The 26689-nt window shown below is 48.2% G+C and overlaps 1 protein-coding gene across 2 annotated transcripts in view; it reads left to right on the top strand.

Annotated features, from left to right (window-relative positions):
- Positions 1-26689, top strand: part of LOC137538786 (uncharacterized) — a 169624-nt gene that overhangs the window by 41042 nt on the left and 101893 nt on the right. For both annotated transcript variants that reach the window (XM_068261106.1, XM_068261107.1), the window contains exon 5: positions 17854-18288. In XM_068261106.1, coding sequence (XP_068117207.1) covers positions 17854-18288 — 435 coding nt within the window. The remainder of the gene's footprint in view (positions 1-17853; positions 18289-26689) is intronic.

Below are 26689 nucleotides of genomic sequence, written 5' to 3'. Positions count from 1 at the left end.
GTCTGATTGTTCGCCTGCACTTGCGTTCAGCCCACCCCACCGCAGTGACAGAATTTTTTTTTCTGATCACTGCAAAAACCACTGTACACTAGCTGTGCACTGTAAACATCAGTTTTGATTTTTTTTAATCAAAACTCAGTGATCACAGCTTTCTACCGCTCAAATACTCCCTTTCGCTAGGTAGGTGCTCTTTTTTTCTGGGTAGTCTCAGAGGAATACCCCCTAAATTTAGCAGTCCACCATGGCAAGAAAGGGGTATTCCGATGATGAGGTGTTCAGGTACATGGCCCAGTCGGATGAGGACGATTGGGACGAACCATTCGACGAATCATCTGGGTCAGAGTTTGAACCTGAATTGAGCAGTGGCTCACTGACCGATAGCGATGACGAGGTTGAGGTCCCGGCTAGAGCCAGAAGTACCACACCCCATGTCGTTGGACCGCAGGTGGCGCAGGATCAGCCTCAAGGGCAGCAGAGTGGTGCTCGTGCTGGTCTGAGATTTCATGGTGGGGCAGGCACCAGCAGCACAGCATCTCCTGGACCTAGAACCAGTACTTCCGTACACCCTGGTGAAGTGGCGAGCACCAGCATGGAAGTTGAAACTGGTTCGGTGGCACGTGCAGTAACACCCCAGTCGCAGCCACCAAGTAGACGGGCCCGTACTACCCCTAGTTTACCAGAGGTGCTGGCAAATCCAAATTGGCAATCCCCTGATACCGCCGCACCCGTACTGCCCCCTTTCACCGCCCAGTCTGGAGTCCAGGTGGAGACAGATAATCTAGGATCGCCCCTAGACTTTTTTTATCTGTTCATCACCCAGGATCTCTTAGACCTAATCGTGGCAGAGACCAACCGTAAAGCCACACAATTTCTAACCGCCAATCTGAATGTCCCCCTTGCCCAGCCATTTCGGTGGAAACCAGTCCAAGTTTCCGAAATTAAAATTTGTTTGGGCCTTCTCTTACACATGGGACTAATCAAACAAAATGTGTTGCGGTCTTATTGGTCTACGGACCCATCACAACATGTTCCCTTGTACTCTGCTGCCATGTCCAGGACACGATTTGAGAACATCCTGCGCTTCCTGCACTTCAATGATGACGAAACCTGTCATGAACGTGTCCACCCTGCTTTTGACCGGCTCCACAAAATTCGGCCCCTCATAGACCACCTATCATCAAAATTTGCAGATGCTTATACCCCTGAACAGCAAATCTGCGTAGACGAGTCCCTCATACGTTTTACCGGGCGCCTTGGCATCAAACAGTACATCCCAAGCAAGCGCGCCCGGTATGGGGTGAAACTGTATAAGCTCTGTGAAAGGGCCACAGGCTATACAGGCTATACATCTTATTTTAGGGTCTATGAGGGAAAAGACTCCAAATTGGAGCTGGTCGGATGCCCTGACTACCTGGGGAGCAGTGGAAAGGTTGTGTGGGACTTGGCGTCACCCTTGTTCCAGAAGGGGTACCATCTTTATGTGGACAATTACTACTCAAGTGTGGCCCTCTATCAGCACTTAAAGTTAGAAGGAATCCGATGCTGTGGCACCGTGCGGCCTAGTCGCCGGGGCTTCCCCCAACGGCTCATTACCACCAAACTTCAACGGGGGCAGAGGGCCGCATTGAGTGCTGACGACCTGAAATGGAAGGACAAGAGGGACGTTTACTTTCTGTCCACCATTCACGCAGACACAACAGTCCAAATTCAACGGCGAACTGAGGTCATTGAAAAAACCCTTGTCGTCCACGAGTATAATACCAACATGGGAAGGGTGGACTTCAATGACCAGAGGTTAGCGCCCTACTTACTTTCCCGCAAAACAAAGCGCTGGTATAAAAAAGTGTCCTTTTATTTAATTCAATTGGCAGTTTACAACAGCTTTGTTCTCTACAGTAAGGCTGGGAGAACTGGATCGTTTCTACAATTTCAGAGACAGATCACTATGGAACTCCTGTATCCAGGAGGTGTCCGGGCCCAACCCCAAGATGCAACTAGCCGGCTGCATGGAAGGCATTACGCCTATCCGATTCCGAGTACCCCAGGTCACCGAATCCGAAGAAAACGTTGTCGTGTCTGCAGCAGGGCTGGAACAAGGCGTGACACCACTGTTTATTGTCCCCGCTGCCCTGACCATCCTGGCCTATGCCTAGGGTAGTGTTTTGAGAGGTACCACGAGCAGGTACACTATTAGAGAGTAGGGAACTACAGACACAGCGGTAGGCACACAAGGGTCTCTCAGTGCTATTTCACACTGCTGCGATGCGTTAGGGCAAAATGCCTAGCGAAAGTCACACTTTGCAGTCCCCCCCTACGCCGGAAGTGCTTGACTTAACGCTAGTGCATGCCTACGTTACTGCGTGGCTTCTGTGGCAATTTCGATCGGCCCGGAAGTCATGTTAGTCTATGGCGACGCAGTTCATTACTAGGCCGAATGCTACTCTTGTGGTATTCCCTGAAGGTCTGTTTTGGACGATACGGTGCGGCGGGCTCGACCCACCGCATATGTCAGTATGCAGTGTGAAACCAAACATCTGGTTTCGAGAGATCGTAATACACAGGGCTGCCAGAAACCTCTCCTTTCACTTGGGACAAATTGCGTAATGTACTTCGCCACAACTCTGTGCGATTTGCACTTTGCACATTGTCCCATGGGGAGGAGAGGTTTGTCCTCGGGAGGTAAGTAACAAAACAAAAAACAGGTAAGCAAAGAAGTTAATGTTTGGTTTGCAATGTTAAGGTTTTTATTAAAAAAGTTCAAAGTTTATTAATGTTAATGAAGTAATTGCTTTGCTGCTTGCTTGTTTTTTGTTTTGTTTTTGTATTTTTTTTCTCTTTTTCCATCCAATAACCTTCCAGGTGGACCGAGCGAACGACTAACCAGCTGCAGCACTGATGGTGCATCCTGACAGAACATTGCGCGTCTGTCAGCTTACACACAAGTCGGTGCATGCAGTGCTGCAGGACGAGATTTCTCCTCCGCAGTCAAAAAGATACGTTTGCCGAGGCATATGGGCCGAGGAGTGGTGTTGGGGATTCATATGCTTTGGCAAGCACTTTGTATCAAAAAAGAACTCTGGCAATGATTTGTTCATCCACATCGATCGGTGTGAATGGATAAATCAGGTTTGCCAGGGCATACGAGCTGGTGGGTTTGGATTTTTGGGGCGGCAGCTCCTATGTCCTGGCAGACATCTTCCCCTCCTTTTTGTATTGTTTTGTCTTTTTTCTTCTCTCTTTTTTCTATCCAGACCGATCAATCAGCTGCAGCACTGATGGTGCATCCTGACAGAAGCATTGTGCTTCTGTCAGGTTACACAAAATCAGTGCATGCAGCGCTGCAGGACGAGAGTTCTCCTCCGCAGTCAAAAAGATACGTTTGCTGAGGCATATGGGCCGAGGAGCGGTGTTGGGGTTTCATATGCTTTGGCAAGCACTTTGTATCAAAAAAGAACTCTGGCAATGATTTGTTCATCCACATTGATCGTTGTGAATGGATAAATCGGGTTTGCCAGGGCATACGAGCTGGTGGGTTTGGATTTTTGGGGCGGCAGCTCCTATGTCCTGGCAGACGCCTTCCCAGTTTTTTTTTTTGTTTTTTTTTCAATTTTTTTTGGCAGATATTTTTTTATCCACATTGATTGATTGATTGTTTGACGTTCATTTTTCCTTTCAGCCCACAGTGCATTACCCTTATGCCCAATATAAGGAGTATAGCAGAAACTCCTAATACTGGCCATACATGTAATGATTGCAGAGACCCTAAAATGCCAGGACAGACCCCACGAATGATGCCATTTTGGAAAGAGGACACCCCAAAGTATTCCGTGAGGTGCATGGTGAGTTCATAGAATATTTTATTTTTTGTCAAAAGTTAGCAGAAATTGTGTTGGTTTTTTTTTTTCACAAAATGTCATTTTCCGCTAACTTGTGACAAAAAATAAAATTTTCTATGCACTCACCATGGCCCTCATGGAATACCTTAGTGTGTATTCTTTCCAAAATGGGGTCATTTGTGGGGTTTGTTAACTCTCCTGGCAAGTGGGGGGGGGGGGGGGGGGGTGCTAAATTGTAAGCACCCCTGTAAAGCCTGAAGGTGCTCATTGGACTTTGGGCCCCTTAGCACAGTTAGGGTGCAAAAAAGTGCCACACATGTGGTATTGCCGTACTCAGTAGAAGTAGTATAATGTGTTTTGTGGTGTATTTTTACATATACCCATGCTGGGTGGGAGAAATATCTCTATAAATGGACAATTTTTTCAATGTTTTGCTTTTTTTACACACAATTGTCCATTTACAGAGATATTTCTCCCACCCAGCATGGGTATGTGTAAAAATACACCCCAAAACACATTAAACTACTTCTCCCGAGTGCGGCGATACCACATGTGTGGCACTTTTTTGCACCCTAACTGCGCTAAGGGGCCCAAAGTCCAATGAGTACCTTTAGGATTTCACAGGTCATTTTGAGAAATTTCGTTTCATGACTACTCCTCACGGTTTAGGGCCCCTAAAATTCCAGGACAGTATAGGAACCCCACAAATGACTCCATTTTAGAAAGAAGACACCCGAGGTATTCCGTTAGTAGTACGGTGAGTTCATAGAAGATTTTATATTTTGTCACAAGTTAGCGGAAAATGATTTATATTGGTTTTTGTCACAAACTGTCATTTTCCGCTAACTTGTGACAAAAAATAAAATCTTCTATGATCTCCCCATACTACTAACGGAATACCTTGGGGTGTCTTCTTTCTAAAATGGGGTCATTTGTGGGGTTCCTATACTGTCCTGGCATTTTAGGGGCCCTAAACCGTGAGGAGTAGTCTTGAAACAAAATTTCTCAAAATGACCTGTGAAATCCTAAAGGTACTAATTGAACTTTGGGCCCCTTAGCGCAGTTAGGGTGCAAAAAAGTGCCACACGTGGTATCGCCGTACTCAGGAGAAGTAGTATAATGTGTTTTGGGGTGTATTTTTACACATACCCATGCTGAATGGGAGAAATATCTCTGTAAATGGACAATTGTGTGTAAAAAAAAAAAAAAAAATTGTCATTTACAGAGATATTTCTCCCACCCAGCATGGGTATGTGTAAAAGTACACCCCAAAGCACATTAAACTACTTCTCCCGAGTGCGGCGATACCACATGTGTGGCACTTTTTTGCACCCTAACTGCGCTAAGGGGCCCAAAGTCCAATGAGTACCTTTAGGCTTTACAGGGGTGCTTACAATTTAGCACCCCCCAAAATGCTAGGACAGTAAATACACCCCACAAATGACCCCATTTTGGAAAGTAGACACTTCAAGGTATTCAGAGAGGTGCATGGTGAGTCCGTGGCAGATTTCATTTTTTTTTTGTCACAAGTTAGAAGAAATGGAAACTTTTTTTTTCTTTTTTTTGTCACAAAGTGTAATTTTCCGCTAACTTGTGACAAAAAATAAAATCTTCTATGAACTCACCATGCCTCTTTGTGAATACTTTGGGATGTCTTCCTTCCAAAATGGGGTCATTTGGGGGGTATTTATACTATCCTGGAATTCTAGCCCCTCATGAAACCTGACAGGTGGTCAGAAAAGTCAGAGATGCTTTAAAATGGGAAAATTCACTTTTGGCACCATAGTTTGTAAACGCTATAACTTTTACCCAATCCAATAAATATAGGCTGAATGGGTTTTTTGTTATCAAAGACATGTAGCAGAATAACTTTCGCGCTCAAATGTATACAGAAATTTTACTTTATTTGAAAATGTCAGCACAGAAAGTTAAAAAAGTCATTTTTTTGACAAAATTCATGTCTTTTTTGATGAATATAATAATAACTAAAAATCGCAGCAGCAATCAAATAGCACCAAAAGAAAGCTTTATTAGTGAGAAGAAAAGGAGGTAAAATTCATTTAGGTGGTAGGTTGTATGACCGAGCAATAAACCGTGAAAGCTGCAGTGGTCTGAATGGAGAAAAAGTGCCTGGTCCTTAAGGGGTAGAAAGACTGTGGTCCTCAAGTGTTTAAACCCGTGGTCCTTAAGTGGTTAATACACTTATATAATACACTCACCTAAAGGATTATTCAGAACATCATACTAATACGGTGTTTGACCCCCTTTCGCCTTCAGAACTGCATTAATTGTATGTGGCATTAATTCAACAAGGTGCTAAAAGCATTCTTTAGAAATGTTGGTCCATATTGATAGGATAGCAACTTGCACTTGATGGACATTTTTGGGATGCACATCCAGGGCACGAAGCTCCCGTTCCTAAAGATGCTCTATTGGGTTGAGATCTGGTGACTGTGGGGGCCATTTTAGTACAGTGAACTGATTGTCATGATGAAGAAACCAATTGGAAATAATTCGAGCTTTGTGACATGGTGCATTATCCTGCTAAAAGTAGCCATCAAAGGACTGGTACATGGTGGTCATGAAGGGATGGACATGGTCAGAAACTATGCTCAGGTAGCCCATGGCATTTAAACGATGCCCAATTGGCACTAAAGGGACTAAAGTGTGTCAAGAAAACATCCCCCACACCATTACACCACCAACACCAGCCTGCATAATGGTAACAAGGCATGATGAATCTATGTTCTCATTCTGTTTAAGCCAAACTCTGACTCTATCGAGACTCATCAGACCAGGCAACATTTTTCCAGTCTTCAACTGTCCAATTTTGGTGAGCCTGTGCAAATTGTAGCCTCTTTTTCCTATTTGTAGTGGAGATGAGTGGTACCCTGTGGGGTCTTCTGCTGTTGAAGCCCATCCGCCTCAAGGTTGTGCGTGTTGTGGCTTCATCAAATGCATTGCTGCATACCTCGGTTGTAACGAGTGATTATTTCAGTCAATGTTGCTCTTCTATCAGCTTGAATCAGTCGGCCCATTCTCCTCTGACCTCTAGCATCAACAAGACATTTTCGCCCACAGGACTGCCACATACTGGTGTTTTTCCCTTTTCACACCATTCTTTGTAAACCCTTGAAATGGTTGTGCGTGAAAATCCCAATAACTGAGCAGATTGTGCAATACTCAGACCGGCCCGTCTGGCACCAACAACCATGCCACGCTCAAAATTGCTTAACCACTTAAGGACCGCCCCCAGCCGATGGGCGGCGGCAAAGTCCGGGCCCAAACGACCGCAATACGCCCATCGGCGGGGGCGGCTGCGGGAGTGGCTATGCGGCGATCGCGTCATTCGTGACGCGATCAGCCGCCGGGGACTGGCTCCGCCCACCGTTCGCTGTAACCCGCCGGCCGTTCGGAAGCGCCGGCGGGTTACTAGCACCCGGATTGCCGCTGCACGTATGTATAATAGGCTTTGTAATGTATACAAAGCCTATTATACTGGCTGCCTCCTGCCCTGGTGGTCCCAGTGTCCGAGGGACCACCAGGGCAGGCTGCAGCCACCCTAGTCTGCACCCAAGCACACTGATTTCCCCCCCCCCTGCCCCCTGATCGCCCACAGCACCCCTCAGACCCCCCCCTGCCCACCCCCCAGACCACTGTTTGCACCCAGTCACCCCCCTAATCACCCATCAATCACTCCCTGTCACTATCTGTCAACGCTATTTTTTTTTAGTCCCTAATCTGCCCCCTACTTCCTTCTGATCACCCCCCCCCACCCCTCAGATTCTCCCCAGACCCCCCCCCCCCCCGTGTACTGTATGCATCTATCCCCCCTGATCACCTGTCAATCACCCGTCAATCACCACCTGTCACTGCTACCCATCAATCATCCCCTAACCTGCCCCTTGCGGGCAATCTGATCACCCACCCACACCAATAGATCGCCCGCAGATCCGACATCCGATCACCTCCCAAGTGCAGTGTTTACATCTCTTCTCTCCTCTAAACACCCACTAATTGCCCATCAATCACCCATCAATCACCCCCTATCACCACCTGTCACTGTTACCCATCAGATTAGACCCTAATCTGCCCCTTGCGGGCACCCAATCACCCGCCCACACGCTCAGATTGCCCTCAGACCCCCCCCCCTTATCAATTCGCCAGTGCAATATTTACATCTGTTATTCCCTGTAATAACCCACTGATCACCTGTCAATCACCTATCAATCACCCCCTGTCACTGCCACCCATCAATCACCCCCTGTCACTGCCACCCATCAATCAGCCCCTAACCTGCCCCTTGCAGGCAATCTGATCACCCACCCACACCAATAGATCGCCCGCAGATCCGACATCAGATCACCTCCCAAGTGCAGTGTTTACATCTCTTCTCTCCTCTAAACACCCACTAATTACCCATCAATCACCCCCTATCACCACCTGTCACTGTTACCCATCAGATTAGACCCTAATCTGCCCCTTGCGGGCACCCAATCACCTGCTCACACGCTCAGATTGCCCTCAGAGCCCCCTTATCAATTCGCCAGTGCAATATTTACATCTGTTATTCCCTGTAATAACCCACTGATCACCTGTCAATCACCTATCAATCACCCCCAGTCACTGCCACCCATCAATCACCCCCTGTCACTGCCACCCATCAATCAGCCCCTAACCTGCCCCTTGCGGGCAATCTGATCACCCACCCACACCAATAGATCGCCCGCAGATCCGACATCCGATCACCTCCCAAGTGCAGTGTTTACATCTCTTCTCTCCTCTAAACACCCACTAATTACCCATCAATCACCCATCAATCACCCCCTATCACCACCTGTCACTGTTACCCATCAGATTAGACCCTAATCTGCCCCTTGCGGGCACCCAATCACCCGCCCACACGCTCAGATTGCCCTCAGACCCCCCCCCCCCCCCTTATCAATTCGCCAGTGCAATATTTACATCTGTTATTCCCTGTAATAACCCACTGATCACCTGTCAATCACCTATCAATCACCCCCTGTCACTGCCACCCATCAATCACCCCCTGTCACTGCCACCCATCAATCAGCCCCTAACCTGCCCCTTGCAGGCAATCTGATCACCCACCCACACCAATAGATCGCCCGCAGATCCGACATCAGATCACCTCCCAAGTGCAGTGTTTACATCTCTTCTCTCCTCTAAACACCCACTAATTACCCATCAATCACCCCCTATCACCACCTGTCACTGTTACCCATCAGATTAGACCCTAATCTGCCCCTTGCGGGCACCCAATCACCCGCCCACACGCTCAGATTGCCCTCAGACCCCCCCTTATCAATTCGCCAGTGCAATATTTACATCTGTTATTCCCTGTAATAACCCACTGATCACCTGTCAATCACCTATCAATCACCCCCTGTCACTGCCACCCATCAATCACCCCCTGTCACTGCCACCCATCAATCAGCCCCTAACCTGCCCCTTGCAGGCAATCTGATCACCCACCCACACCAATAGATCGCCCGCAGATCCGACATCAGATCACCTCCCAAGTGCAGTGTTTACATCTCTTCTCTCCTCTAAACACCCACTAATTACCCATCAATCACCCCCTATCACCACCTGTCACTGTTACTCATCAGATTAGACCCTAATCTGCCCCTTGCTGGCACCCAATCACTTGCTTACACGCTCAGATTGCCCTCAGAGCCCCCTTATCAATTCGCCAGTGCAATATTTACATGTTATTCCCTGTAATAACCCACTGATCACCTGTCAATCACCTATCAATCACCCCCTGTCACTGCCACCCATCAATCACCCCCTGTCACTGCCACCCATCAATCAGCCCCTAACCTGCCCCTTGCGGGCAATCTGATCACCCACCCACACCAATAGATCGCCCGCAGATCCGACATCCGATCACCTCCCAAGTGCAGTGTTTACATCTCTTCTCTCCTCTAAACACCCACTAATTACCCATCAATCACCCATCAATCACCCCCTATCACCACCTGTCACTGTTACCCATCAGATTAGACCCTAATCTGCCCCTTGCGGGCACCCAATCACCCGCCCACACGCTCAGATTGCCCTCAGACCCCCCCCCCTTATCAATTCGCCAGTGCAATATTTACATCTGTTATTCCCTGTAATAACCCACTGATCACCTGTCAATCACTTATCAATCACCCTCTGTCACTGCCACCCATCAATCACCCCCTGTCACTGCCACCCATCAATCAGCCCCTAACCTGCCTCTTGCGGGCAATCTGATCACCCACCCACACCAATAGATCGCCCGCAGATCCGACATCAGATCACCTCCCAAGTGCAGTGTTTACATCTCTTCTCTCCTCTAAACACCCACTAATTACCCATCAATCACCCCCTATCACCACCTGTCACTGTTACCCATCAGATTAGACCCTAATCTGCCCCTTGCGGGCACCCAATCACCCGCCCACACGCTCAGATTGCCCTCAGACCCCCCCTTATCAATTCGCCAGTGCAATATTTACATCTGTTATTCCCTGTAATAACCCACTGATCACCTGTCAATCACCTATCAATCACCCTCTGTCACTGCCGCCCATCAATCACCCCCTGTCACTGCCACCCATCAATCAGCCCCTAACCTGCCTCTTGCGGGCAATCTGATCACCCACCCACACCAATAGATCGCCTGCAGATCCGACATCAGATCACCTCCCAAGTGTAGTGTTTACATCTCTTCTCTCCTCTAAACACCCACTAATTACCCATCAATCACCCCCTATCACCACCTGTCACTGTTACTCATCAGATTAGACCCTAATCTGCCCCTTGCGGGCACCCAATCACCCGCCTACACCTCAGAACGCCCTCAGACCCCAGCCCTGATCACCTCGCTAGTGCATTGCTTGCAACTATTTCCCCCCTCTAATCACACCTTGAGACACCCATCAATCACCTCCTGTCACCCCCTAGCACACCTACCCATCAGATCAGGCCCTAATTTGCCCCGTGTGGGCTCCTGATCACTCGGCCAAACCCTCAGATCCCCCTCAGACCCCCTTCCGATCACCTCCCCAGTGCATTGATTGCATCTATTTTCCCCTCTAACCGCCCCCTGAGACACCCATCAATCACCTCCTGTCACCCCCCTAGCACTCCTATCCATCAGATCAGGCCCCAAACATCCTGTCATCTAAGAGGCCACCCTGCTTATGACCGGTTCCACAAAATTTGCCCCCTCATAGACCACCTGTCATCAAAATTTGCAGATGCTTATACCCCTGAACAGTCATTTTGAGAAATTTGGTTTCCAGACTACTCACAGTTTTGGGCCCCTAAAATGCCAGGGCAGTATAGGAACCCCACAAGTGACCCCATTTTAGAAAGAAGACACCCCAAGGTATTCTGTTAGGTGTATGATGAGTTCATAGAAGATTTTATTTTTTGTCAAAAGTTAGCGGAAATTGGATTTTTATTGTTTTTTTCACAAAGTGTCATTTTTCACTAACTTGTGACAAAAAATAAAATCTTCTATGAACTCACCATACCCCTAACGGAATACCTTGGGGTGTCTTCTTTCTAAAATGGGGTCACTTGTGGGGTTCCTATACTGCCCTGGCATTTTAGGGGCCCTAAACCGCGAGGAGTAGTCTAGAAAACAAATGCCTCAAAATGACCTGTGGATAGGACATTGGGCCCCTTAGCGCACCTAGGCTGCAAAAAAGTGTCACACATGTGGTATCGCCATACTCAGAAGTAGTATAATGTGTTTTGGGGTGTATTTTTACACATACCCATGCTGGGTGGGAGAAATCTCTCTGTAAATGGACAATTGTGTGTAAAAAAAATCAAAAATGTGTCATTTACAGAGATATTTCTCCCACCCAGCATGGTTATATGTAAAAATACACCACAAAACACATTATACTACTTCTTCTGAGTACGGCGATACCACATGTGTGACACTTTTTTGCAGCCTAACTGTGCTAAGGGGCCCAAAGTCCAGTGAGTACCTTTAGGATTTCACAGGTCATTTTGAGACATTTGGGTTCAAGACTACTCCTCATGGTTTAGGACCCCTAAAATGCCAGGGCAGTATAGGAACCCCACAAGTGACCCCATTTTAGAAAGAAGACACCCCAAGGTATTCTGTTAGGTGTATGATGAGTTCATAGAAGATTTTATTTTTTGTCACAAGTTAGCGGAAATTGATATGTATTGTTTTTTTTTTCACAAAGTGTCATTTTCCGCTAACTTGTGACAAAAAAAAAATCTTCTATGAACTCGCCATACTCCTAACAGAATACCTTGGGGTGTCTTCTTTCTAAAATGGGGTCACTTGTGGGGTTCCTATACTGCCCTGGCATTTTAGGGGCCCTAAACCGTGAGCAGTAGTCTAGAATCCAAATGCCTCAAAATGACCTGTGAATAGGACGTTAGGCCCCTTAGCGCACCTAGGTTGCAAAAAAGTGTCACACATGTGGTATCGACGTACTCAGAAGAAGTAGTATATTGTGTTTTGGGGTGTATTTTTACACATACCCATGCTGGGTGGGAGAAATCTCTCTGTAAATGGACAATTGTGTGTAAAAAAAATCAAACAATTGTCATTTACAGAGATATTTCTCCCACCCAGCATGGGTATGTGTAAAAATACACCCCAAAACACATTATACTACTTCTCCTGAGTACGGCGGTACCACATGTGTGGCACTTTTTTGCACCCTAAGTGCGCTAAGGGGCCCAAAGTCCAATGAGTACCTTTAGGATTTAACAGGTCATTTCGAGAAATTTCGTTTCATGACTACTCCTCACGGTTTAGGGCCCCTAAAATGCCAGGACAGTATAGGAACCCGACAAATGACCCCATTTTAGAAAGAAGACACCCCAAGGTATTCCGTTAGGAGTATGGTGAGTTCATAGAAGATTTTATTTTTTGTCACAAGTTAGCAGAAAATGACACTTTGTGAAAAAAACAATTAAAATCCATTTCCGCTAACTTGTGACAAAAAAAAAAAAAATCTTCTATGAACTCACCATCCTCCTAACGGAATACCTTGGGGTGTCTTCTTTCTAAAATGGGGTAATTTGTGGGGTTCCTATACTGTCCTGGCATTTTAGGGGCCCTAAACCGTGAGGAGTAGTCTTGAAACGAAATTTCTCAAAATGACCTGTGAAATCCTAAAGGTACTCATTGAACTTTGGGCCCCTTAGCGCAGTTAGGGTGCAAAAAAGTGCCACACATGTGGTATCGCCGTACTCAGGAGAAGTAGTATAATGTGTTTTGGGGTGTATTTTTCCACATACCCATGCTGAGTGGGAGAAATATCTCTATAAATAGACAATTGTGTGTAAAAAAAAATAAAACAACTGTCATTTACGGAGATATTTCTCCCACCCAGCATGGGTATGTGTAAAAATACACCCCAAAACACATTATACTACTTCTCCTGAGTACGGCAATACCACATGTGTAGCACTTTTTTGCAGCCTAACTGCGCTAAGGGGCCCAAAGTCCAATGAGCATCTTTAGGCTTTACAGGGGTGCTTACAATTAGGCACCCCCCAAAATGCCAGGACAGTGAACACACCCCACAAATGACCCCATTTTGGAAAGTAGACACTTCAAGGTATTCAGAGAGGAGCATAGTGAGTCCGTGGCAGATTTAATTTTTTTTTGTCGCAAGTTAGAAGAAATGGAAACTTTTTTTTTTTTTTTTACAAAGTGTCATTTTCCGCTAACTTGTGACAAAAAATAAAATCTTCTATAAACTCACCATGCCTCTCACTGAATACTTTGGGATGTCTTCTTTCCAAAATGGGGTCATTTGGGGGGTATTTGTACTATCCTGGAATTTTAGCCCCTCGTGAAACCTGACAGGTGCGCAGAAAAGTCAGAGATGCTTGAAAATGGGAAAATTCACTTTTGGCACCATAGTTTGTAAACGCTATAACTTTTACCCAATCCAACAAATATACACTCAATGGTTTTTTTTTATCAAAGACATGTAGCAGAATAACTTTCGCGCTCAAATGTATAGGAAATTTTGCTTTATTTGAAAAATGTCAGCACAGCAAGTTAAAAAAGTCATCTTTTTTGCCAAAATTCATGTCTTTTTTGATGAATATAATAAAAACTAAAACTCGCAGCAGCAATCAAATAGCAGCAAAAGAAAGCTGTATTAGTGACAAGAAAAGGAGGTAAAATTCCTTTAGGTGGTAGGTTGTATGACCGAGCAATAAACCGTGAAAGCTGCAGTGGTCTGAATGGAGAAAAAGTGCCTGGTCCTTAAGGGGCGAAAAGACTGTGGTCCTCAAGTGGTTAAAGTGAACCTCCGGACTAAAAATCGACTCAACAGCACTGAAAAGGCCTGGTGTTTCTTTAACAGTTTCGCAACATCAGAACTTTGTTTCTCTTATCCAAGCCTCATTTTTAGCTGCACAGAAGAAAACTGCCCGGGCTTTTTTCCCTTCATGCTGTGCAAAGCATGATGGGATTTCTGATGTTGTTGCTCTCGTTCTGCTGTTTTGGTGCAAAACATTTTTTTTTACATTTTGAATTAGACAATTGAAGGACACGGGACAGTTGGAACTGTGTTTCCTGCTCCTTGTCACCTCCTTTCAACCCAAAAGATGGCTGCCCCCATGACAAAGATGGCAGCCCCCATGAATCACAAACATTTTCCTGTTCTTTTAAAACAGGGTGGGTAAAAAATTATATTACCTATCTATCCTTATTAACATAACTAATGTAACTTAATGACAGTATGTTTGTTTAGGCTGAAGTTCCCCTTTAAATCACCTTTCTTTCCCATTCTGACATTCAGTTAGGAGTTCAGGAGATTGTCTTCACCAGGACCACACCCCTAAATGTATTGAAGCAACTGCCATGTGCTTGGTTGATTAGATAATTGCATTAATGAGAAATTGAACAGGTGATCCTAATAATCCTTTAGGTGAGTGTACATCTCAAATTGCATATTTACCCATCCTGTTGTTTAGTCCTCTAATTTGTGTGGCTGAACAGTACCCTTGTACCTTGCAGTGTTTGTAGTAGCCATCAAAAACCACATAAAGCTTTATATAAGGCCTGGTTCACATTAGCGTTCCCTGTCCGGATTCGCCTGATCGGATCCGGACCGTATACTGTACAAACGGAACGTACGTTCCGCATAGCAATGCAAAGGCTATGCGGACGTTCACATGCGTACGTTCCGTACAGAACAGAGCCGGATCGGATCCGGACTCTGGACACTTTTCCAACATGCGCTATTTTTCGGGTCCGAATCATCCGGCCCACGCACCCGGACCGGAGCCTGACTGTACCATCCGGAAATAGAAACCAATGGGGGGAAAGCACAGAACACACTGGATACAAACACCTGACGTTCTACCCCACTTCCTATGCGTATTCTAGCGGCCATTTCGGATGGGGACACATGGGCCCAGCATTCCTGGAGTGCAGCAGCAGTGACTAACGTGCTGGAGCTGGTTGGCAGTATGTCGGAGGTGGAGGTGAGGCCTAAACAGCGGAGGACCTGATTCTACAGGTGCACCTTCTGCTGACCCCAACAATTTTAATAGTAATTTCGCTATTTTTACCACACGGATCCGGATTGCAGCCTGATGCATGCCTGATGCAAACGGACCGGATCCGGTCCGTTTGCATCCCAGAACGCAAGTGTGAACGGGGCCTAAACGTGTGCAGATGCAGCAACATACCTGAATTTACATACTATAAGCACATTACCGTCTGTGAAGCTCTACCTACGTGTGTAATCAAAGTTATTCAAAGTGTACTTGAGACAATGCCCCCACCATAAAAATGCGTTTTGCGTTTCTCCTATACCTTCCATTGAGGCGGAATCTCCTCAAAAATAGTCCACGTACCGCTTTGCTGATCGCACAGAGCACAACTAGCGCTGATATGAACCTTCTCATAGACATTCATTGCAACAGCGTTTGGGGGGCGATTTTAAAAATCGTCTGTGCAAGAAAAAGCCAAAAACACCTCTAGTGTGCCCTAGGAAAGAAGAAAAAAAGTATTCAGAAAACAAGGAAGTATACCGATGAAAAAATACTTTTTTTTTAATGTACTGTTTATATTTTAACTGTGACTTTATAAGTAGTTATGGGTCAGACGTGTCCCTCTACATCTTTTTACCTGATAGGAGATAGACCTCTGGGGTTTCCTTATTATCGAGGGCTTCCAGATTTCACCATACGTCCCCACATGCATTGTGGTAGTTACCACCACCTCTTCTTTGGCACCAGAGATCGGGATGAGCCCCTTGCCATGTACTGTGCAGGAGAGGGGAAAACATTTCTGCCTCTCTCCTTCACTGTCCCCCCACATGTTATGGACCATGCAGGCTGGAGTTGTTTATAATGGTGCAGCCTTACATTGTCTGGCTCAACCATTCTGGCTGTATTGTCGGAGGTGAGCGTGCTGGATGTGGAGGTCCTGGGCTGGTGTGGTTACACGTGGTCTGCGGTTGTGAGGCTGGTTGGATGTACTGCCAAATTCTCTGAAACTCCTTTGGAGACAGCTTATGATAGAGAAATGAAAATTTATTTAACAGGCAACAGCTCAGGTAGACATTCCTGCAGTCAGCATGCCAATTGCACGCTCCCTCAAACGTTGCAACATGTGTGGCGTTGTGCTGTGTGATCAAACTGCAAATTTCAGAGTGGCCTTTTGTTGTGGCCAGTCTAAAGGTAGCCATATATCTTGTGATGTATGGGTAGATTCGACCAAGAGACAAATCTTTCTCTAATCGAATCAGATCAGAGAGAGATCTGTCAACTGCCCATACACTACAGTCTGATTCCTGATGTTAGGCTTCAGCATGCAAGTTGTTAAATGAATGGTTATACTTAAAGAGACACTGAAGCGAGACTAAATCTTGCTTCAGCTCTCATATATAGCAGGGGCATGCATGCTCCTGCTAAAACGCCGCTATCCCGCGGCTGCACAAGGGTCCCTGACCCCCCAACCCACCCCCCGCAAACCTTGGTCGCAAGTTGGTCGTCGATTTTTGCTTCCTGGAGGCAAGGGCTAACGGCTGCAGCCTGCCTCCCAGTGCGTCTATCAGACGCGCATCGCCGCCTCTCAGTGAAGGAAGACTGAGAGGGGCAGGGGAGAGGCGGAGATACGCGCTGACAGACGCGCGTGGGGCAGGGCTGCGGCGGTTAGCCCTGCCCCAATGCGGAAGCGCTCCCCCGCATTACGGAGGGGATTTGGGGGGACAGGGACCCCCGTTCAGCCGCGGGATAGCGGCGTTTTAGCAGGGGCACACGTGCCCCTGCTATATATGAGGTCTGAAGCGAGATCTATTCTCGCTTCAGACTCTCTTTAAAAAAAACAAAGGTTCATGATTTCATATAAAAATGTAATGCTAATTATTCTGCAAGCCACGATCAGTTTTTGATTTGAATCTGCCTTAAAAGTGTGTGTGTGTATAGTATATGTGTATGTACAGTGGGTGTGTATGTACAGTGTGTGTGTGTGTGTGTGTGTGTGAACAGTATATATCGGTGGACAGTGTCTGTGTGTTTCTGATTTAAAGGGAAGGTCCAGGCTCCAAAAAAACCCCAAACTCCACTTACCTGGGGCTTCCTCCAGCCCCTGGCAGCCGTCTTGTGCCCTCGCCGCAGCTCCGGTGGCTCCCGGTCTTCTCCGCTGCAGGACCCGACCTCGCCAGGTCGGGTTCCGGGTCGGCTGCTGCTGCGCTCCACTGCGCGAGTCACGTGGTCCGGCCGACGTCATCAGGATTGTACTGCGCAGGCGCAGTTGTGGAGCGCAGCTGAAGCTGACCAGGAACCTGACCTGGCGAGGTCGAAGACCGGGAGCCACCGGAGCTGCGGCGAGGGCACAGGACGGCTGCCAGGGGCTGGAGGAAGCCCCAGGTAAGTGGAGTTTGGGGGGGGGGGGGGGGGTTTGGAGCCTGGATGTATTCTTTAAGATCCTATCTTGTAAAATTTTACAAAACTGAATTTTTAATCCTTACATGATGTTTGCTTCTTCCAGATCGCCCCACATTGTCTGCCATTACTGGGAATTATAAGCTGACTGACATGTGCAGGACAACTCTGACCTGTCAGATAATGAACTACAGACCTAATGACATCACAGTCTCTGTGTGTCTGAGAAGACCTGGACAGCAGGAGGTGACCATCTACACCTGTAGGCCCAGGCTGACCAGAGATGGAGATCAAGTGATTCTAGATGTGGAAGAGCAGCCCATGCTGGTTAATGGAGCTGCCAGACAAGATAAGAGGCCTCTACAGCTGGAGGTGGATTCTGTTGTCATTAGAAGTAAACTTGGCTCCTTCAGCTGTCAGTGTTCCCTCCGTATAACTCCCAGCTATGATTTGGATAATGGAGCAGAATTATCAATATATGTGACACACCCGGCACTGACATCACCAATCTCTGTGCGGAGAACTCTCAGTGTTATTGGAGGTGAGACAACTGTCCTGTTGCCCTGATCACTATTATACTGCTTAGACCTCTCTTGAAGGAGTTATAAGGCATATAATAGGAAAATAAGTGCTACTTACCCAGGGCTTCTTCCAGCCCCAAGCTCCCAGCATGTCCCTCGCTGCAGCTCCGCGGTGAGCCGTTCACCTGTGAAGCTTCCCGGTCCCCGGCGATGACATCGGGCCGACCTGGAGGTCAGCCTGTACTGCGCCTGCGCGAGCGGCGCTGTCAATCACCGCCACATGGTTCGGAGCGTACTATGCAGGCGCAGTAGTTCTGCACCTGCGCAGTACGCTCCAGGTCGGCATGACATCATCACGGCGAACGGCTGATGGCAGAGCTGCAGCGAGGGACATGCTGGGAGCTTGTGGCTGGACGAAGCCCCGGGTAAGTAGCACTTATTTTCATATTATAGGCCTGATAACTCCTTTAAAGAGGCACTTAGATTAAGAAACATCCAAGCAAATAAAAAAATAAAGATCCACTTACCTGGGGCTTCCTCCAGCCCCTTGCAGCCGTCTTGTGCCCTTGCCGCAGCTCCGGTGGCTCCCAGTCTCCTCCGTTGGCAAAGCCGACCTCGCCGGGTCGGGTTCCGGGTCGGCTGCTGCTGCGTTTCACGGCGCGGGTCACGTGTAATAGTACCGTTCTATTGACATCAGCGAGACCACGTGACCCACACCGGGGAACGCAGCAGCAGCCGACCCGGAACCCGCCCTGGCGAGGTCAGCTTTGCCAGCGGAGGAGACCTGGAGCCCCCGGAGCTGCGGCGAGGACACAGGACGGCTACAAGGGGCTGGATGAAGCCCCAGGTAAGTGGATCTTTATTTTTTATTTGCTTGAACCTACACTTTAAGTAACACTGGGTTCCCACGTGCTCCACATCCTGGGGATGTAACTTCCTGCCAGATCAGAAAAAATTTATTTCGACAAGTACAAACGGGGAATTGGTTTTGGCTCATACAGGTTCTGAAAGGAGGGAGATGATGTCTGAAAGTCAAGAGCCGAGGCTGCCATACTACGGCGCCACCAGTTACACTTGGCAATCATCTGTCATCCCTAAGGACGCATGGGGTAGGGGTTCAAGGTTCAGCAGTGATGACCCAGTTCTTCATGAATAAAACCTGCGTTGATGGCTGATGCTGCTGAGGATTCCGATTGCTGGCTTCTGGCAGTGCTGGCCAAGGTGTTCCAGTTCAAAAGGTGCAGTAGTGTTAATTTCGGTGGTGGGTCCCAGCTCCTGGGCAGCATTAAGCAGGACTGGTCAAGATAACTTGGCCGTCACAGAAGCTTCCTGATGCAGCGGCCCTTACTTCCGGTTTAGTTACTGGCATCATGTAGGGGCTGAACCAGAGGTGTCCCTGTTGTGGTGGAGCAGCAGCAGCGCTGGATGGATGGAGCTGGCATCTAGCAAGGCCAAAGGTTTCCCGATCAGCGCAGTGTCCTACCTCAGTGGTGGACTCCACAAGGCCTGTACCTGCAGACAACGGACCCAGGCAGCAGCAAGGTGGAAAAAACTCCAGGTCCCGAACTCCCTCAAAAACTCAGATCCTTAGATGTGGAAATTCCCCACTCAGAGGTTCCAGGCAGCAGTATCGGCATTATCTCTGGAGAATCACAGGAGATTATCATGTGCAGGAGAGGGGCTGCCAATCAGGGATGAGATTCCCAGTAACCTGGCCACTGTCAGCATGTCCACTTATAAGTGACCATATGTAAGTGACAATACCATCAAATAGGGTGGTTGCATGTTGCTGTCTGTCCACATAGAGAATGAGGGGGGCTCTGCAAATGAAAGCGGCACTGGAGAGTCTGCTACAGATCACCAGGGGACATATGCAGCAGAAAACAGCAAGGTTCTGTACAGATGGCAGTGACTAGTTGCAAAGGCTGGTCCTGAGTACTGCACTCACCTGTTCCCACTTGAACTGTTTTTGTCTGTTCTCTGTTCATCGCTAAATGGACAGTGAACAGCTCCTATTTCATAAATAAAAACCAGGGGCGTAGCAATACGGGGTGCAGAGGTAGCCACCGCATCGGGGCCAGAGGGGCCCCATATGGCCCTCCCTCAACTGCAGTATTAGCTCTCTATTGGTCCTGTGCTGGTAATAATCACTTCTATAGATGCTTTGAATAGTAGTGATCACTAACAAACTGTTTCCCACCCCCTGCTTGCACCTCTGACACTGTGGTTGTCCTTGGCAGGTTTTGGTGCTCCGTATCAATTGCTATGTATAAAGTGCTGGGGGCCCCATTGTAAAACTTGCATCAGAGCCCATAGCTCCTTAGCTACGCGACTGATAAGAGCCATTCATACTTGTCACGCGGGATCCATTGCAGTAAGTGGACCGCACTTCTGTGCAGTCCGCAATAATCCCGGGCAGGCGGATGCGTTCCCCCATATAGCCTATAGGGGTAACTCATCTGCCCTGGGCTACTGCCGGACCACAGAGGACCATCGAAGTGGACAGTACACTCACTTTCCGCTCCCACTGGCTGCAGGTGGTATGGCACAAGTGGGAACATAGCTTAAAGGTGGCCATACACTGGTCGATTTGCCATGAGATCGACCAACAGATAGATCCCTCTCTGATCGAATCTGATCAGAGAGGGATCGTATGGCTGCCTTTCAGAGGCGTAGCTAGGGCTTTCAGCGCCCGGGGACAAAGACTATTAATGCGCCCCCTAAGGGGAAGGCTGCGGCGCCCAAAAAGGGGCGTGACTATATAATAAATGTGGGCGTGGTTATGGGTGGAGCCAAATGTACAGGAAGTTAGCAGGCTCACGCTCACCCACCCTCCCTTAGTATGTACCTTCCAGCATGTTCCAAGACAAATTCAGCAATCATGAGCCCCCCCCCCCCCATCAAGACAAATTCAGCAATCATGAGGCCCCCAACATGACCAACTCAGCAATCATGAGGCCCCCAACAAGACAAATTTAGCAATCATGAGGCCCCCAACAAGACAAATTCAGCAATCATGAGGCCCCCAACAAGACAAATTTAGCGATCTTGAGGCCCCCAACAAATCAAGAGGCCCCCAACAAGACAAATTCAGCGATCTTGAGGCCCTCAACAAGACAAATTCAGCGATCTTGAGGCCCCCAACAAATCATGAGGCCCCCAACAAGACAAATTCAGCAGTCATGAGGCACATAAATAGACAGCATTTCACATAAATAGGCAGAATGCCCCCTTAATGTGGTAGACACCTCTCACCTGGCAGCAGTTCCCCAAAATACACTCAATCCGACAGCAGTGGTTCCCCAAAAATAGGTAGCCCCAGGTCTATAGGTGTCCCCAGAATAGGTGGCCAGCAGTATAGATGTCCCCAGAATAGGTGGCCAGCGGTATAGATGTCCCCAGAACAGGTAGCCAGGGGTAGAGATGTCCACAGAACAGGTAGCCAGGGGTATATGTGACCAGTATATGTAGCCAGGTGTATATGTGCCCAGTATATGTAGCCAGGTGTATATGTGTCCAGTATGTGTAGTCAGGGGGTATATGTGCCCAGTATATGTAGGCAGGGGGTATATGTCCCCAGTATATGTAGGCAGGGGGTATATGTCCCCAGTATATGTAGCCAGGGGGTATATGCGCCCAGTATATGTAGCCAGGGGGTATATGCACCCAGTATATGTAGGCAGGGGGTATATGTCCCCAGTATATGTAGCCAGGGGGTATATGCACCCAGTATATGTAGCCAGGGGGTATATGCACCCAGTATATGTAGCCAGGGGGTATATGCGCCCAGTATATGTAGCCAGGGGGTATATGCGCCCAGTATATGTAGGCAGGGGGTATATGTCCCCAGTATATGTAGCCAGGGGGTATATGCGCCCAGTATATGTAGTCAGGGGGTATATGCGCCCAGTATATGTAGTCAGAGGGTATATATGCGCCCAGTATATGTAGTCAGAGGGTATATATGCGCCCACTATATGTAGTCAGAGGGTATATATGCGCCCAGTATATGTAGTCAGGGGGTATATGTGCCCAGTATATGTAGGCAGGGGGTATATGTCCCCAGTATATGTAGGCAGGGGGTATATGTCCCCAGTATATGTAGCCAGGGGGTATATGCGCCCAGTATATGTAGCCAGGGGGTATATGCGCCCAGTATATGTAGGCAGGGGGTATATGTCCCCAGTATATGTAGGCAGGGGGTATATGTCCCCAGTATATGTAGGCAGGGGGTATATGTCCCCAGTATATGTAGCCAGGGGGTATATGCGCCCAGTATATGTAGCCAGGGGGTATATGCGCCCAGTATATGTAGGCAGGGGATATATGTCCCTAGTATATGTAGGCAGGGGGTATATGTGCCCAGTATATGTAGGCAGGGGGTATATGTCCCCAGTATATGTAGGCAGGTAGTATATGTCCCCAGTATATGTAGCCAGGGGGTATATGTGCCCAGTATATGTAGTCAGGGGGTATATGCGCCCAGTATATGTAGTCAGAGGGTATATATGCGCCCAGTATATGTAGTCAGGGGGTATATGTGCCCAGTATATGTAGGCAGGGGGTATATGTCCCCAGTATATGTAGCCAGGGGGTATATGCGCCCAGTATATGTAGCCAGGGGGTATATGCGCCCAGTATATGTAGGCAGGGGGTATATGTCCCCAGTATATGTAGGCAGGGGGTATATGTCCCCAGTATATGTAGCCAGGGGGTATATGCGCCCAGTATATGTAGCCAGGGAGTATATGCGCCCAGTATATGTAGGCAGGGGGTATATGTCCCCAGTATATGTAGGCAGGGGGTATATGTCCCCAGTATATGTAGGCAGGGGGTATATGTCCCCAGTATATGTAGGCAGGGGGTATATGTCCCCAGTATATGTAGGCAGGGGGTATATGTCCCCAGTATATGTAGGCAGGGGGTATATGTCCCCAGTATATGTAGGCAGGGGGTATATGTCCCGAGTATATGTAGCCAGGTGGTATATGCGCCCAGTATATGTAGCCAGGGGGTATATGCGCCCAGTATATGTAGCCAGGGGGTATATGCGCCCAGTATATGTAGCCAGGGGGTATATGTGCCCAGTATATGTAGGCAGGGGGTATATGTCCCCAGTATATGTAGGCAGGGGGTATATGTCCCCAGTATATGTAGGCAGGGGGTATATGTCCCCAGTATATGTATGTTTTTTGGGAGGGAAGCAGCGCATAGAAGAGGGAGAGCTGTGAGCAGCGGTGGAGAAGGGGGACCATCTCCCCCCTTCTTCTCTCACCTTAGGTGCTCTCCCTCCCTCGCTGTCCCCTCCATAACTAATGTCTGGGTGGCTGGCAGCGGCGGGCGGGACTTACCTGCGTCTCGTCGCAGCGTCGGATGGATCTGCCGCTACTCTCTGGTCTAGTCCAGACCAGAGCAGCGGCTGCAGGACCCGAACTTCCGGCGCTGGAGCGAGACACAGGTAAGTCCCGCCCGCCGCTGCCAGCCACCCGGACATTAGTTATGGACGGGTCAGCGAGGGAGGGAGAGCACCTAAGGTGAGAGAAGGAGGGGGGAGATGGCCCCCCTTCTCCACCGCTGCTCACAGCTCTCCCTCTTCTCTGCGCTGCTCCCCTCCCAAAAAAAAAAAAAAAACTCTGCAGCTCAGCTAGGCGCCCTCGGGGACCCAGCGCCCCGGGGCACCTGTCCTACCCCGACCCCCCCTAGCTCCGCGTCTGCTGCCTTTACTGCAAACAGATTGTGAATCGATTTCAGCATGAAACCGATCACAATCTGTGGAGCTGCCATTGCCGCCGCCCTCGCCAGCTATACATTACCTGCTCCGCCGGCGCATGTCACCGCTGCTCCTTCTCCGCTGTCTTCTTCTCCGCTGGGTTCCGGACCGGCTGGCTTCACTTCTTCACGTCCGGGGAAGTTAAAACAGTAGAGGGCGCTCTACTGTTTAAACTTCCTGCCGGGACAGGAAGTGAAGCCAGCCGGTCCGGAACCCAGCGGAGAAGAAGACAGCGGAGAAGGAGCAGCGGGGACATGCGCCGGCGAGCAGCGGGGACATGCGCCGGCGGAGCAGGTAATGTATTGCTGCTAGCGTCGGTCGTCGAACGCCGAGATCGAGCAAAATCTTTCGCATGGATGGATCGTCGGGAATCAACGGCAATGATTGATTTCGGACGGAAGTCAATCGATCTGTCAGCGTTTGCGCAACGATTTCACAGCAGATTCGATCACAGTGATCGAATCTGCTGTATATCGGCGGGAAAATCGTTAGGTGTAGGGGCCCCTAAAGTGAAAAGGGCTTATCAGCCAGCACCTATCAGCCAGATGTAGCCTGCGGACCATAGCCTGTGGACTCCAGCTGTGTCCTGCACAATGCAATACAGTTTTCTGTGCAGCTTGGCTACTATTCTCCCCTGCCACATGTCATTCTGCTGCTGTGTCACCTTCATAGTAAAGTACATAAGGCAGCATGCATTGACTCGCCTACCTGTTACAGTATAATCTTATTATAGTAAACTGATATAGTAAACATTTTGGTATTATGTAATGTCACCACGCGCTGGGGGGGGGGGGGGGGGGTTAATCAAGCAAGCAGCGCGTTAGTTAAGGGGTCCCTCAAACCCTCAGACAATGAACTAGAAGTATATAGTTAACACGCGCTATAAAAGTGATCCTTTTACTTTTAAAGTTTCTCTTGTTCTTTATTTTTTCAAATCTATACAAAAGACAAATAGAATAAAAATAAGATAAAATAACCTTTTAGACCAATCATCCAATCTCAATCACTCATACATATTCATAGCAGAAGGGCCCCTGTACCTCTGCCTCACTCATGTGTGTATACACCAAGAAGGGGGGAATAGTTGACCTCTGAAAATGATGAGCAAAAATGAATAAAATGGTTAAAAAATGGATAAAAAAATGTTTCCACACCAACAGGGAACCTGTCCCAATAGTCCTTATAGCCGGCGTTTGTTTCTAATATCCAGTGACTCTCAGATTGGGGTATACTCAGTAGACAAAGAAGCCTCTCACTTACAGTTCTGTAGTGTGCTTATATCGTCACAGTGAGTACACACAGCTCCTCGCTCAGTTACTCCTCGCCGCTTGTCCGGGGACCATTTAATAGTAAGCAGACTCCACGCTGCTCTCCACACTGGTAACAGGATGCGGCATACATCACTTCCGTGTGTTAAACACACGGGTCCAGTCGTCGCACTTCCTCCCAGCTGGCTGCAGCCCAAACTTGGCTCTTCTGGGTGACGTCACCACGAAAGATCCTTGGAACTTTGTTTACATGCGGCCGCTGCGCGCTACCGTGGCTCGCCTTTTATCCAAGATCTATGCCAGTTATTGCAATAAGCAATTAGAACCTCAACGCGTTTCTGCCAATTAACGTTGGCCTTCTTCAGGAGGAGAAGGCCAACGTTAATTGGCAGAAACGCGTTGAGGTTCTAATTCAAAAGCACCAGCCGGTGACACCTATGCTTCCTGTGTAAGCTGCTGCCTGTGTGCAGGAGCATGCGCTATGCAGGCTTTACTAAGCAGTGCTCGCTGCCATGTAAGGAGCGTGCCTTCCCTTAGTTATGCGAGCTGCTTCCATAGCAATGCATGTAACTTTAAATGCGGAGGTTGCTACGGAAGCAGCTCGTGTAAGGGCCCGTTTCCACTACCGATTGGATGCGTTGCAGCTACGCATTACTTCCGCTCCCATTCGTGTCACTCGGGAGATGCGGATGTAAATAGGAGATGGCTTGCGGATGCGGGCATGCGAGAATCTGATTGCTCCGTACCGCTCCGCATAACCAACACACAATGGAAACTGTTCCATTGCTGTGCATTCCTTTCAGTTTGGCCGCAGTGCGATGCATCTATGGAGCTGCAATGCACCGCGTGTAATGGAAATGGGCCCTAAGTAAGAGAAGGCACACTCCTTAATGGCAGCGAGCGTTACTAAGTAAGGCGTGCATAACGTGCGCTCCTGCACATTAAGCTACCCTGCTTTAGCAGCACTGCTTAATGAATCCTGCTAGGACTAAACTCAGGAGGTTGTTGTGCCTTGGGGCTCCAGAGATCAGCTCTATAGGTGCTGGACAGCTGATCCTGCACTCACTGTCCTGAAGTATGTTCCTGCAAGGACATGCATTTGCATATCAACTTGTCAAGCATTATGAACTGAAAGGTAGGCAGCTCGTGCCTGAAACTGCCGCTCTCCACCAAATGGCCGTGGGGATTCTGTCCGGCGAGATCGTTGCCACGGCAAATTAGTGTAAATGGCTGCTGTCTCTGACAGGCTTGAGAACCACTTTATGTTTTTGTTTCTAATACAAGCAACAACTTGGTCCTCAAGCTTCAGAGAAGTAGAGTACCGGGTATATTAAAAAAACATAAAGTAAAAATATAATTTTCAAAACAAACTTTTTAGTGTGT

The sequence above is a fragment of the Hyperolius riggenbachi genome, chromosome 11, assembly GCF_040937935.1.
Source record: "Hyperolius riggenbachi isolate aHypRig1 chromosome 11, aHypRig1.pri, whole genome shotgun sequence".
Classification (NCBI taxonomy): Eukaryota; Metazoa; Chordata; class Amphibia; order Anura; family Hyperoliidae; genus Hyperolius; species Hyperolius riggenbachi.
This window is presented reverse-complemented; position numbering and strand designations above follow the sequence as displayed.